This window comes from Artemia sp. Qi Xiang Cuo, chromosome 15, assembly GCF_049724085.1.
Source record: "Artemia sp. Qi Xiang Cuo chromosome 15, ASM4972408v1, whole genome shotgun sequence".
NCBI classification, from domain to species: Eukaryota; Metazoa; Arthropoda; class Branchiopoda; order Anostraca; family Artemiidae; genus Artemia; species Artemia sp. Qi Xiang Cuo.
This window is the reverse complement of record NC_142808.1, coordinates 5,088,608-5,103,877: the sequence shown is the minus strand read 5'-3', so window position 1 is coordinate 5,103,877 and position 15,270 is coordinate 5,088,608. Positions and strand designations below refer to the sequence as shown.

At 37.4% G+C, this 15,270-nt stretch overlaps 1 protein-coding gene across 4 annotated transcripts in view; it reads left to right on the top strand.

Annotated features, from left to right (window-relative positions):
• Window positions 1-15,270, top strand: part of LOC148943256 (cysteine protease ATG4D-like) — a 73,276-nt gene that overhangs the window by 17,374 nt on the left and 40,632 nt on the right. For all 4 annotated transcript variants that reach the window (XM_089101925.1, XM_089101926.1, XM_089101928.1 and 1 more), the window contains exons 2-4: window positions 2,715-3,027; window positions 4,341-4,491; window positions 10,668-10,819. In XM_089101925.1, coding sequence (XP_088958051.1) covers window positions 2,811-3,027; window positions 4,341-4,491; window positions 10,668-10,819 — 520 coding nt within the window. In that variant the 5' untranslated portion in view covers window positions 2,715-2,810. The remainder of the gene's footprint in view (window positions 1-2,714; window positions 3,028-4,340; window positions 4,492-10,667; window positions 10,820-15,270) is intronic.

Here is a 15,270-nt window from a genome sequence, read left to right as displayed (position 1 = left end):
ACCCAGTGAGGCATCAGAGTCTCACTGGAAAAATCATCTCTCTTTTTTCTTTTCATTTTTGGTTTGTGCATATTCTGTTTTACTTTCTCTTTTTGTTCTCGAGCTTTTCTTTTTTCTCTTTCTCTATTTGCTTAAGCCCTCTCAAAGCCTCTGCAAATGTAATTACTTCGGCTTCTCGAGCAAATCTCTACCTATTGGATATCCTGGGTGCTTAGGCATCAAAAGAAGGGCACCGGGCTGAGTCCAAGAAAAGTTCTTCAAATGATTTCTCATGCGTGTGAATCTTTTTTGGACTAACCAAGATTAAAATAATAGTATGATTAGTTGCAGTATTCATGGTAGTTGTCGGTCTTGTTAAATTCCGAGTCTCTGATGTCTTTGTCTCAACATATCGCTTTAACTTGACTGGATCAAAACTTTGCCTTGTAAATCATATTACTGTTGATATGTGCTGGAATAGCCGAATCGTCAGTTCCTGTTGTTTAAGTGCTTTTTTAATCAGTGAAGGGATAAGGTAAGTCTCCCAGATCTGACATAAAATTTTCACGAGTCCTTCTTTTGGTAAGACGTCGCCTGGATGTGCTTATTGCCAGTTCACGAGCTTCTGCTCATAGAATGATTTCAGCCCTTTGAAAATAACCCAGTCAAGGGACTGCAGAATACGGGGCGCATGGGCTGGCAACTTGAGGAAAGTAACATTGTTTTCTGAAGCAAGCTCCACAAGTGCCAAGAATAAATGGGTGCCATGGCTGTCAAGAATAAGAAGTGTTTTTTTTTTCTTTCACCTGGGGCAGGAAAACATCTTTAAACCTTTTATAGAATGGGTCTGCTGTCTTCCATCCTTTCTTAGTAGCTAAAAATATACATCTGGATGGTCTTTAATGGATAGCTATGAACTCCAAGTGTTTTTTCACCAAGAAGATTACCAGTAGTGGCAGTTTCTCATCTGATACAGTAACGCATGTAGGAACAGGTGTGTTATCATCCCGATTGCCACCAGTTCGCAGCTTTGAAGGCGATCCTTTTGCACCTCCAATTTTAAGACTATCAGGATCGTGACCAAACAAAGTTTTGTCCAAGTGTATAACATTCTGGTTTGTCTAAGGTGTCAAGCTCTACTGCTGTTTGTTTTAGCGGGTCATAAAATCCTAGAACGATGAAAGGGTCGGCTTGTTGCACAGCCTTTAGGGTTTCGAAGTCACTCAGTTTTCTTAAGCGAGATATTGTTTCTTTTCCTAAACCTAAACTGCCAGTGTTCACCTGGCCGATTTTTTGTGAAATGAGTACTAATTTTGTTCTCACTGATATATTTTTTCATTTTGTCTAGGAACTGTTGTTTGGTAAGCCCCATGCCCCATTTTTCCATGACGTTCAGCAAATTCACCATACTCTGTTCAACATAATTGAGCAGTTGCAGAGGGTTTCCGAGAGTAGCAGCGGGCAAATTTAGGAAATCTCTCTGCTTCTTTGTCTTATCGGCATACTCTGTTAAACATAATTGAGCTGTTGCAGAGGTTTTCTGAGAGTAACAGCGGGCAAATCTAGAAAATCTCTGCTTCTTTTTCTGACCGCTATGCTCATTTAAACATAATTGAGCAGTTGCAGAGGTTTTCCGAGAGTAACAGCAGGCAAATCTTGGAAATATCTTTGCTTCTTTGTCTAATCAATTAGTATAATGTAAATGATGTATAGTATTTATTGTTAACATTGTAAATAGTTAACAAATTCACTGAAATATAAGCTAGAATTTCCTAAACCTAGCCACTTGTATACATGGGGAAAGCCCCCCCCCCGTGTCAGAATTTACCCCGTATGGGGTAAGTCCGACATGTATTTAACCCAAATTAGGGTTTATCTGGAGTAAGTCTGACATCATTTGTATCTCCTGACTGGTTTAAGAATAAAACGCTAATAAATTACAGTAATTACTTAAACTATCCCATCAACTTTTCAGCTATTTAGAATAAGTTTTTCATCTATCTCTATTTTTCTGAACCATCACTTAAAATTCGCTACCTACCTCGTAACCAACAAAAATGCCCTCCTCAAAATTTAAAAATTGCAAATATTGAATATTGTTGTCAAGTGCCCAAGCTAATGGAAGAAGATGAGATACGGAACCAAAGGCATCCGTCATCACTGAGCCAAAAGACGGAATGTGTTGGAGTTACCCCTGTGTCGGATTCACCCAAGTTCACCCCACAGACATCGGCGAGAGTAAGAACGTCTGAGGCAATGTATAAGAAAGTATAGTCCCATAAGCTTTTACTATTGAATTTTGTCCAGACTTTGTGTGCAAATTCAAATTATTCTTCATAAGTTTCTTTTTGATTTAAATCATTATAAAAAGCTTGCTTTTTAAGTAATTTTTTCTTCAAACCGCTGAAACAAGTTTACGAATAGGTTAAAACTCCTTTCCGTATAAGCAGGGAAAAGTGGTAATTCGGACGGAATTTTGTCTTAGAACGGAGAAATGGCTTGGATCTTCACTTCTTTACGGAATAACTAGGATCTTTGCTTTTTATTTAATTTAGAAGAAGGAATACCCATTTACATATATAGGCCTAGTTGCCCTTTTTTATGCATAACCTCTTTTTATTAGGCTATAAGTATAATCTAAAAGTGGCAATTAAAAGCCTAAAATGAAGTTATAGAGGCGAATAAAACCTCTATTTGAATCTAGTTTCTTTTCAAATGAAAACGTTTTGTTTTAGGTTTTAGGTTGATGATTGTATTTTGATCGACCTACTTTACTCTTGAGACAAATTATAAGTTTTTGTGATAAAATAAATGCTTAGCAGTAATACTACATGAGTGAGGACCAAAACAGTGAAGACACAGGCTGGAGTGAGAGCTTTGAGGTTGTCCCTGCTAGCTATGACGAAGAAGAACTGAATTTGGATGGTTTTGAACAGATTGATGAGTTTTGTTCTCCTGGAAGTAGTAAACAGGTTCCTGGTTTGAGATTAGACAACCATTCTGGTTTTAGATTTGGTATTGGCTGTGCCTTTAGTGGATTTTTCTCAGGTGAGATTGATTGTTTATGCATTTCTGGTAAAACTTTCAGTTTCTTGCGTAATGGTCACAACTTACTTTTTAGTTTTGAAGTTTTTAACCTGTGGTCATTCTTGATAGATGCTACAACGACCAGGGCTGTGGAGTCGGGGTTTTAGTAAATTTTTGATGAATGGAGTTGGAGTAACAGAAATAATGCAAGAACCTTTCGAGTTGGATTTATTAAAACACTAAAAGGCTGGATTCAAGCTAAATACTCTTCAATACTGCTTAAAAGTGGTAACAATAAACAAAATTAAAATTGTTAAAATTGAATGATGGGCGTTCAATAGATAAATATTTATCCTACAGTATTAATTTTCTGTATTTCTCTCGTTAATATCAATTTCTTTCATTAATTTCTGCAGTAAATTAGCTGGAATATTGGAGTTAGAGTTCTTACTTCTTTGAATAAAATGTTCAGATTCGTAGCTAGAGTCAGAGATTTTATGTTTAAAGTTTCAGAAGCAATTAATTTTAATGTTTCAGAAGTCAGTGTCAGAGTTGGAGTCGGTAGTAAAGTGGACCAACTCCACAGCCCTGCCAACAACAGTAATCCATCTTACGTATCTCCCATCTACCCTGGTACTGTGCAATCATGGCCTTCAAATCTTGGTGAAATTGCTCATCATTGCCATAAGAGTCTTTGACAATGGGTTTTAATATCAACCAAGCTTTCTTTTGAATTTTTGCCCTTTCCAAACATGTGAATGCATGGTACTTGCATGTGAATGCCTGGTGCTTGCATGTGAATGAGTAGTGCTTGCATATGAATGCATGGTGCTTGCATGTGAATGAATAGTGCTTGCATATGAATGCATGGTGCTTGCATGTGAATGCATGGTGCTTGCATATGAATGCATGGTGCTTGCATATGAAAGCATAGTGCTTGCATATGAAAGCATGTTGCTTGCATGTGAATGCATGATTCTTTCTTGTGAATGCTCGGGGCTAATAGCTCTGAAGACTTATTGAATAAACCAGTTCTTGTACTAAATCATTCAACTCAAATTTCAATATCTATTGTTGGGGTCAATTTAATATTGATCAGATATTCATTTGTGTATTTCCAAAAAGGGTAATCCTTCCAAAAAAATTCAGACATTCAAGCTTATCTTTAAATGTCTTGAAAGAAAGGGACCAAACTCATAAATCTAGTCAAGAAGTTAAATGCCTCCAAAGTAATTCTCTGAGTAAGATTATACAAAATAAAACAAAATCGTAACATATGTCGAGTATTATGATGGAATTGTTAAAAACTATTCTTATTGATATTTTATTTTTAGCTTTAGCTGAAGGTCCTGATCAAACTGTCAAAAAGGGTTCGTCTGTTTGGTTTTTAGGAGTTCATTATTTTCGTGAGGATGTTGGTATCCCTTGGTGGAAAAAGAAAAAGTTACGAAAGAAGCATGATAAGTTAACAGAAGACCCCTTCCGGTTAGTATCAACTGATTTATCTAAGGTAATTTTGACGATACAATAAAAATAATAAAAACTTTTGGAGCCAATTGTGGTGGATAATCTTTGACGGGTGTCAATAATTGGCGACGTTTCAGTTTTTTTTTTTTTTTTACAATAAAAAGTCTGTCGCCCAACCTTAGGGCCGTCTACAACCTTACGGCCGTTAGTATCTGGGAGTCTAATCCCAGGTGCTGTAGATCAATCCACTGAGCTACCATAAAATAATTTTAGCAGAAGACGGTACACTTTCTCAAGTGAGAATGACAGAGTGATATTACTCTGAGCTGTAGGTGGCACATCTGATTGAAAACGAAAGTCGCTGAGGTCTTTCTAGACAGCTTTGGAAAATAAGTGAGACTTCTTTGAAAACTTAAAAAGAATACCGATGATACATTTTTACCAGTTATTCCAATAAGAAATGGAATGAAACTAAACGTTGGTCTGTGCGATCCTGTTTTATAATTAAGTGACGTGAATTTGGTTGTTGAAGCGAAATGTTGATTCCATTTAGAGTCTAGCTTTACTGCAGCTGTTTTAACACTCCAACTTGTTTCATCAATTGGTGTTTCTCTAATTGACATAAAAAAAACACTTTTCAGCCAGTCTGACACATATTATCTCAACCGCAGTTACACTCAGTGTCACTTTTAGCTCAGACTGCTCCCTTAGCCCACATGTTGCAAACCTTCTAAAGAATGAAAATTACGCCTTAAGATCTTTGGTTACTTTTGGTCGCCTGGGATTTTCTACAATGCAACTCAAACTGGCATATCTGTGTTATATGGGGTCATTACTTGAATACGCATTACCAGTTTGAGCCAGGGTTGTGGAAGGGGTAGTATCCCTCATATACGGAATAATTTCTGTTTGTTTTAATTTTAATGTTGCTCCTTACTTTCAGCTGAAAAAATGTTTTTTTTTTGTTTAATCAAATAATAAGACTATAACACACGGGGTAATAGTTTTCAAATATATTCAAGCTATTTGTGATACTCATACAATTTTTGCTGAAAGCGTTCCTTTCTATAGGAGGCGTAAAACTTCTTCCTGGGCGCCCCTTAAAAACTGGCTTTCGCCGGGATATCACAATTGCTGCCTATTTTCAATAAGACCTATAGTATAACTTAGCTAGGGAATGGAGCATGTCTCTGTGGCTCTAAAGAGGCTATATAACCAAATAAATGTTGATGATACAAATTAAACATTAAAAATACTGTTAGTACTACATTGGCAGTTGGCATCCAGTACAAAGCCATTGTTATTGAAGAAGTCAGAGAACTTTAATTAAATTGACCCAAGGTGGAGACTATGATAGAAATAGGTCCGTCATTTGGGGGGGGGCATTTGCCCCTTCTGAATTTAGTGATTTTTTTTATCCTATTTTTCTCGTTCACAGCATAAATTCAATCATCTGTTGTCCTTAAATGCGACGTCGAATCTCCGAAGCCCACTCCGAAGTTTATACGACCTCATCTTCCATAAAAACCTCATATGCCCCGGGGCATAATTTAAAGCCCTTCCCTCCGGGCTCTGGGGGGTTGTGATGACCTTAAACTTTTGTTTACGTCTAAAATTGTCCTTGAAAGTCCAAAAGACCACACTGCCTTCACATCATAAACAATAAGGATTTTTTTTTTTAAAGACAGTGGAATGCCACCTTCAAATGAATATTTTGATTCTTGGCCCTTGGATAGTTTCGCCCTAGCGAGAGAGAATAAAAGCTATCGACTGAGGACTCTGAGACTGCCAGCCGATTTAAAGTTAACGAAAAGTTTTAGGTTGAGCTTCCCAGCTTCAGAGGAAGTGATGCTTTTACATTTTCAACGTTGCCTGCCAAAGTAATTTCACTTTGAAATAACTTTATACAGACATAAATGAACTGCCACAACCTACTTTTGGCTTTACAGACAGGGACGCAATAGTTGTTAAGACTACCGATTGTATTTACCTCTGGGACCTCACTAGACAAAGTAAAGGTCGGCACCTGTTGCCCCTTCGTTGCCGTTCGTAAATGGTAGTTCAACTGAGCGACGGCCATTACAACTTGAGAAGTTTAAACCAACGAAGAAAAAATCTACACAAAAAGTTATAAACAAGTTTGATAAGAAAATATCCAAGGGCCGCCCTCAGCTGAACAAATGAAAAAAGAAAACATAAAAGAAACTGACAATAAAATACGATCTTCAAAAATAATATATTTTCAAAACTGTCCTAGCATAATTACATCAGGGAAGTTCAACCAGGACTCTAGGAAAAATCAACGAACTACTAATAATTTTTTTTATTGGTGGAATGACTACTGTTTTTAACCTACTCGCCTTGAATTGTTTATTAGAGCGAAAAAAAAGAACTTAAGGGCTGGTCACATGTAGCTGATTTTGGGAACTGATTTCTAAATCAGCGCCGATTTTAAAAGAAATCGGTGTCGATTTGAGCTTGAAAATTTTTCTAGTTTTCGGCGCCGATTTACAAAATCAGCGCCGGTTTTCATCATGATCATCACAAAAAAAAACAGGGATATAAATAAATAGTCAGCCAGGGATGTCTGTGGTGACCCTGCTACTGAGCTCAGAACTAAACCGAGAACTAAGCTGAGATCAATCATGCAACTGTTAATAAACTCCAGTTGACTATTTGTGTCCATGATTTTTTGTTTTGAAAATCTCACGCAATAAATTTTTTCTTTCAATAAATTTTTCTTATCGCTATCGTTTGTCCACTGATGCTGAAATTAGTTCCCAAAATCAGCTACCTGTGCCGAGCCCTTTAGGCCGCAGGCTCTCGAGTTAAAAAGGCTGGTGGACATTAGATGGAGCCACTGGTATAAGTCTGATTGTAAGATAAAACTTCGAATGAAACCAATCACTCATTTCTTGAAGTGCTTTCGGAGCACCAAACCAAGTTTCAAACTACAGTTGAAGCCAAGGGTCTTAAAATATTGTGTTTCTTCTATCCAATTTTTGCGTTGTTGGTTGTGATGGAAAAACTGCTTAGATCCATTCAGTTTCAGATCCATTCAGTTTCATGTGTGCTTAGGAATCTGGATAAAGTCAAATGATGATTAAAAGTAACTTATTTTATCTCCGGTTTTAAGTACGAGGCTGACACGAAACAGTTATACCTGGGATTCCCATCCCTGATTACACTTATCAATGAAATAATGGGCCCGCGGGTTAAAATTTAAAAAAAAAGATTAATAACATCAAAGGACGAAAAAATTATTTTCAGAGATTCAAGTTCAGTTTTTTTTATGTATTATACTTTATGTAAATACGTTTGGATATGTGTCATGCAGTCTGCTAAAGAATGAGAAGTCAACCATCACTGCCTTTTGTATTCAGGCATGTTAGGATATATATTCAGTCAGTAATTAAAACTAGTATTCTAAGGTCTTAGGGTTGATTCAACCCAGAGTAATATCCATTTATGATGTTCTCGATTGTCTTTATTAATTTTATCACGTATTGACTTCTGTTGTTTTGTTGGTTGAATGTTGTTTTGTTGATGAATGCAAGTTATGTAGAAAGTAGTTATGCAGTTGTGTATAGTTATGTAGAAAGTTATGAACGCAATTTATAAGAAACATGTTTCCCTCGACTTGATTTATTTTATTGTTTGGTCAGGAATTATCCTATTCAATTAGAACTAAAATTAATTCTTCCACTTGGCTAAAGATGAGTAAAACAATTTAAGGAGTCAGAATTAGGGAACAGAAATTTTGGTCAGAAGGGCCTACGTGCAGTAGCACGTAATAAGTTCATGTAAAAACAATTTCAAACAAGGAGTCAGAACTAGGGAACAGAAATTTTGGTCGGAAGGGCCTACGTGCAGTAGCACGTCTTAAGTTCATGTAAAAACAATGTAAGGAGTCAGAACCAGGGAACAGAAATTTTGGTCAGAAGGGCCTACGTGCAGTAGCACGTGTTAAGTTCATGTAAAAAAAGTTTAAGGAGTCAGAACTAGGGAACAGAAATTTTGGTCAGAAGGGCCTACGTGCAGGAGTACGTGTTAAGTTCATGTAAAAACATTTTAAGGAGTCAGAACTAGGGAACAAAAATTTTGGTCAGAAGGGCCTACGTGCAGTAGCACCTGTTAAGTTCCTGTAAAAATAGTTTAAGGAGTCAGAACTAGGGAACAGAAATTTTGGTCAGAAGGGCCTACGTGCAGTAGCACTTAATAAGTTCATGTAAAAACAATTTAAGGAGTCAGAACTAGGGAACAGAAATTTTGGTCGGAAGGGCCTACGTATAGTAGCACGTATTAAGTTCATGTAAAAACAATGTAAGGAGTCAGAACCAGGGAACAAAAATTTTGGTCAGAAGGGCCTACGTGGAGTAGCACGTGTTAAGTTCATGTAAAAACAGTTTAAGGAGTCAGAACTATGGAAAAGAAATTTTGTTCAGAAGGGCCTGCGTGCAGTAGTACGTGTTAAGTTCATGTAAAAACATTTTAAGGAGTCAGAGCTAGGGAACAAAAATTTTGGTCAGAAGGGCTTATGTGCAGTAGCACGTGTTAAGTTCTTGTAAAAACAGTTTAAGGAGTCAGAACTAGGGAACAGAAATTTTGGTCAGAAGGGCCTACGTGCAGTGGCGCGTAATAAGTTCATGTAAAAACAATTTAAGGAGTCAGAACTAGGGAACAGAAATTTTGGTCGGAAGGGCCTACCTGCAGTAGCACGTATTAAGTTCATGTAAAAACAATGTAAGGAGTCAGAACCAGGGAACAAAAATTTTGGTCAGAAGGGCCTACGTGCAGTAGCACGTGTTAAGTTCATGTAAAAACAGTTTAAGGAGTCAGAACAAGGGAACAGAAATTTTGGTCAGAAGGGCCTACGTGCAGTAGTACGTGTTAAGTTCTTGTAAAACCAGTTTAAGGAGTCAGAACTAGGGAACAGAAATTTTGGTCAGAAGGGCCTACGTGCAGTAGCACTTAATAAGTTCATGTAAAAACAATTTAAGGAGTCATAACTAGGGAACAAAAATTTTGGTCAGAAGGGCCTACGTGCAGTAGCACGTGTTAAGTTCATGTAAAAACAGTTTAAGTAGTCAGAACTAGGGAACATAAATTTTGGTCAGAAGGGCCTACGTGCAGTAGCACGTGTTAAGTTCTTGTAAAACCAGTTTAAGGAGTCAGAACTAGGGAACAAAAATTTTGGTCAGAAGGGCCTACGTGCAGTAGCACCTAATAAGTTCATGTAAAAACAATTTAAGGAGTCATAACTAGGGAACAAAAATTTTGGTCAGAAGGGCCTACGTGCAGTAGCACCTTTTAAGTTCATGTAAAACCAGTTTAAGGAGTCAGAACTAGGGAACAAAAATTTTGGTCAGAAGGGCCTACGTGCAGTAGCACGTAATAAGTTCATGTAAAAACAATTTAAGGAGTCAAGAACTAGGGAACAGAAATTTTGGTCAGAAGGGCCTACGTGCAGTAGCACGTATTAAGTTCATGTAAAAATAATGTAAGGATTCAGAGCCAGGGAACAGAAATTTTGGTCAGAAGGGCCTACGTGCAGTAGCACGTGTTAAGTTCATGTAAAAACAGTTTAAGGAGTCAGAACTAGGGAACAGACATTTTGGTCAGAAGGGCCTACGTGCAGTAGTACGTGTTAAGTTCATGTAAAAACATTTTAAGGAGACATAACGAGGGAACAGAAATTTTGGTCAGAAGGGCCTACGTGCAGTAGCACCTGTAAAGTTCTTGTAAAACTAGTTTAAGGAGTCAGAACTAGGGAACAAAAATTTTGGTCAGAAGGGCCTACGTGCAGTAGCACGTAATAAGTTCATGTAAAAACAACTTAAGGAGTCAGAACTAGGGAACAGAAATTTTGGTCTGAAGGGCCTACCTGCAGTAGCACTTTATAAGTTCATGTAAAAACAATTTAAGGAGTCATATCTAGGGAACAAAAATTTTGGTCAGAAGGGCCTACGTGGAGTAGCACGTGTTAAGTTCATGTAAAAACAGTTTAAGGAGTCAGAACAAGGGAACAAAAATTTTGTTCAGAAGGGCCTACGTGCAGTAGCAAGCGATAAGTTCATGTAAAAACAATTTAAGGAGTCAGAACTAGGGAACAGAAATTTTGGTCAGAAGGGCTTATTGCAGGTGTTAAGTTCATGCTTCATTTTTTGTTTGTTTTAAACTTTCTTTTTTTGCAGCTATGACTTTTATTCAAGACTCTGGCTTACATATCGTCGATATTTTCCCAAGCTTGGCTCGAAATTTATATCAGACTGTGGATGGGGCTGTATGCTTAGAACTGCACAGATGATGATGGGGCATGCACTCATTTCAATTCACCTGGGTAGAGGTAGGTGTTTTCAATCACGCTTTATTAACAATATTATTGTTTAATATTAATATGAATAGTATCATAATATTATTATTATTAATTAAGAAATAATTCCACAAAGGAGGCTTTTCAAAGAGAACTAAAGAGCTAAATTAACCAAAAAATGAGCAGAAATAAAGGAAAATAATTTTTTAAGCGTAAAACAACCATAAATCACCGTCAATAAATAAGTAAACCCCAAAGCGAACAGAAATTACGATGTATAACCAAGTGAAAATCAAAACCAGAAAATAAATGGGGATTCACAGTTTAATATATGTACTGATATTCATTCCTATAATATCATAAATTGACTCATATATTACTCCTATATATTCATTTCTATATATTATCAGAAATTAATGACCGTTAGTTCATAATGATGCTTTTTGCAAAATACTCTAATGAGGATAGATTAATTATGCGAGGATGGAGCTTTTCTGGTATTATTAAAAAAAAAAATTGTCCGAAAAAGAATTATTCAAAGAAAAGTAAAGGCCGTATTAATCTTAAAATCAGCAGAAATAAAAACCTATACATAATTCAAACTCAGAATGACCTGAAATTACTACTAAAGAATAAAAGGAACTCAAAACTAATGGAAATTAAATACAAAATTATAGCAAACAAACATACAAAAGGACACAGTAGGCTTTATACTTTTATAGTTAGGGAACGGGGAGTATCCAAACTCTTGTTTATAGTGATTTTTGTTCGTCTTAGGCTGCATTTGCATATTCAATTCAAGTTTTACTCGTTTTCAGTTTTAACTATTCATTTATATTAGTACATGTTTTTTGAGGCACAACATTTTAATCCGATATGTTTGGGAAAACGAAGGAGTGGGGGAGGGGGTTAGTTTCCCTCCTATCTTTTCTGAAATTAGAACTTCGATCGTCAGTTAAATTAGCTTCCTCCAAAGTCCATACGACCACCACTTCCATAAAAACCTGATATGCCCCTGAGGCATAACTTACAACCCTTGCCCGACATTGTTATATGATCTTTGGACTATTTTAAACAGAATAGTCATCTCAAAAGTTAGATCAGATGCATTTAGGGAGAATAGGGCGGGGGAGGATCTGTTTGCCCTCTGATCATTTTTGACTCTTTAAAAGGAACTTGAACTTCCGATTTTCACTCAAATGAGTCTCCTTCAAAGTTTATGCGGCCATCTTTTCCATAAAACCTTATTTGTCCCCGGGGCATAACGTACAACCCTTTCTCAAGGATTCTGGGAGTTATATCAACCCCCAAAGCATTGTTACGTAATCTTTGGAGTATTTCGAACACAGTGGCTATCTCAAATTTTCAATTGGATGCATATGGAAAAAATAGGGCGGGGGGGGGGGCTGTTGCCTTCTAATCTTTTTTGGCTCGTAAAATAAGGACTAGAAATTTATAAGCCTCCTCCACAGTTTATGCGACCATTCCCTTCCATAACACTTTATAGCCTATGCCCCTTGGGAATAGCTTACAACCCTTGACCCTGGGCTTAGGGGGGTTGGTTCAATCCCAGAGGCATTATTATATGATATCTGGACTATTTTGAACAAAATGGCTATCATAAAATTTCTACCGAATTCATTTAGGGGAAATTGCCCTCCGATCACTTTTGACTCTTAAGATGGAACTAGAACTTCCAATTTCTAATCAAATAAGCCCCCTTCGAAGTTTATACGACCACCCTTTCCATAAAAACCTTATATGCCCCCGGGGCATACCTCAAATGCTTGTCCCCGAGCTCTGGGGAATTGTGTCAACCCCATAGTTTTTTATATGATCTTTGGTCTATTTTCAACAAAATGGCTATCTAAAAAATTTGATCGGATGCATTTGGGGAAAAGAAGGCGTAAAGGGGGGGGGATGCTAGTTACCTTCATTTCCCTTTTGTCTCTTAAAATGAAACTAGAACTTATAACTTCCAATCGAATGAACCCCCCTTCGAAGCTTGTACGACCACCCCTTCCATTAAAACCTTATATGTCCCCAGGGCATGACTGACAGTAATTGCCCCCGGATTCTGGGGAAATTCGGTTGGATGAATTTGGGAAAAGAGGGCTCGGGGTGGGGCTAGTAGCCATCCGATCATTTTAACTCTTAAAAAGGGAACTAAACCTTTCAAATTCTAGTCATTTGAGCCCCCTCCGAAGTTTATACGACCAACTCTTCCATAAAAACGTTATATGCCCCCGGGGCATAATTTACAACCCTTCCCTCCGGGTTCTGGGGAGTTGCGTTGACCCCGAAGTTTTTGTTAACTGATCTTTGGACTGTTTTGAATAAAATGGTAGTCTAAAAATTTTGATGGAATGCATTGGGGGAAAGGAGGGCATGGGGGGGATCTAGATGCCCTCCGGTCCCTTTTGACTCTTAAGAAGGGCAGTAGAACTTTCAACGTACAATCAATTGAGCCCCTTATGAAGTTTACACGACCACCCCTTCCATATTAGCCCTATGTGCCCCTGGGGTATAACTTACAACACTAGCCCCCGGGTTCTGGGGGGTTGTGTCGGCCTCGGGTTTTTGTTGTATGATCCTTGGTCTATTTTGATCGAAATTGCTATCTCAAAATTTGGATCGGATGCAGCTGTGGAAGAAAAGGCTTGGGAGGAGGGGGGTGGGGCTAGTAGCTCTCCAATCACTTTCGATTCTTAAAAAGGGCACTAGAACTTCTGATTTACGTTCAAATGAGCCCTCTCTGACGTTTATATGACCATCCTTTTCCGTAAAACCCTTATATGCCCCCAGGGTATCACTTAAAACACTTGCCCCCGGGCGCTGGGGGGTTGTATCGACCCCACAGTTTTTATTATCTGATCTTTGAAATATTTTTATCAAAATGGCTATCTCAAAATTTTTATCTGATTTTATTTAAGGAAAAAATGGCATTTGAGGTGCTAGTTGCCCTCCAATCACTTTTGACTGTTAGAAAGGGCACTAGAACTTCCGATGTCTAATCGAATGAGCCCCTTTGAAGTTTATACGACCACTCCTTCCACATAATAATAATAATAATAATAATTTATTTATAACCCACTTTTAAACAAAACAAACGGAGTAAATTATATGAAAAAGGAAGGAAAGTCAAATACACAGACGCATAGATGTGCCTTTTAAAAAATGAAATAAATAAGTAACAAAACATTGAAGCCTTATGACCATTTTATAGGCAACACTATAGCGTTGTTTCGATTGTGAAAGAATCGCCGGTCTTCTTGTCGCCACAAGCTCCCTCATCCGTCCCTATCCCCGGGAGGGAACCGTGCCTGCACGGCCTCATTTTGGTGTGGTTTGATCTTTCACGAGTTTCTTTCTTTTTTTAACCAGAGTCGTTACGGCAAAATTAAGTATTTCATCAGCAATGAGAGACCCAAAAAAAAAAATGTTTTTTTTTTGGAGGCATAGGGATGCAGGCCCTAGGGGAGACAAGTACAAATTATGTTCTGACCTTAGGAAGGCATAGGGGTTTTGAGCCCTACTCATGTTAATTTCTGCTCGTTTTGAGTTAGACTTTGTTATTTATTGCAATTTCTGTTCGTTTTGTGTTTCTTTTGTTTATCGATGCTGGTTTGTGGTAGCTTCACGCTTGGTAGATTATTTGATTTTATTTTTGCCCATTTTCGGTTTAATGGAGTTCTTTACTTTTCTTTGAAAAAATTATTTGGTGAAAATTTTTTTTTTGTTTAATTTCTGTTCGTTTTATATTGACATAGTCTTTTCAGGGAAAAAGAAAGTAACACTTTAAATTTCTTTGTTTTTTTAAGCCTTTATAATTTGGCCTGCTATTTGTATGCTGGAGAAAAATTTTCAGCGATTTTTAACAACATACACCCTTTTAAAAATCTGGACTCAAATAGTAGTGTTTAATTTAGTTTCATACCTCCTTTAGCCAAGGCTGTATCCTGGATTTTTTTTCGGAGGAGGTTTTACTCAAAGTTTTTTTTTTTTTTTTTTTTCGGGGGGGGGGGGTACACAAAAAAAACAAAAAAAGACATACAAAATTTTTTTATATCCATTTTGTTACGTTTTTATGAGTCAGACAAACATTTCGGGGGGGGGGGGGGTTCAAAACCCCCTCTGGGCACGGCCTTGCCTCTAGTTGACCTCAAATAGAAAACTTGATGCCATTCGCAAAATAATCTGTTTACTTTCTTTGATAGCTGGGATATACTTATTCTATTTTGAGTTGGTTAAGTTTTAAGAGCAGAAGTAGCCCCGAAAGTTTGAACATAATACCCTCAGTCGTTCTTGGGATACTGCTGAGATGCCTTATTGGGAATTAGCATTAACACAGTGCATTTTGATTTTATATTAAGGCAACACTTAGTTTTTAAACATAATGGGTAAATGGGAGGGAGGACGTGAGAGGGAGATTAGTTGCCCTCCAATCCTTCTTAGCTATTAAAAGGGCATTAGCCGTTTCTATT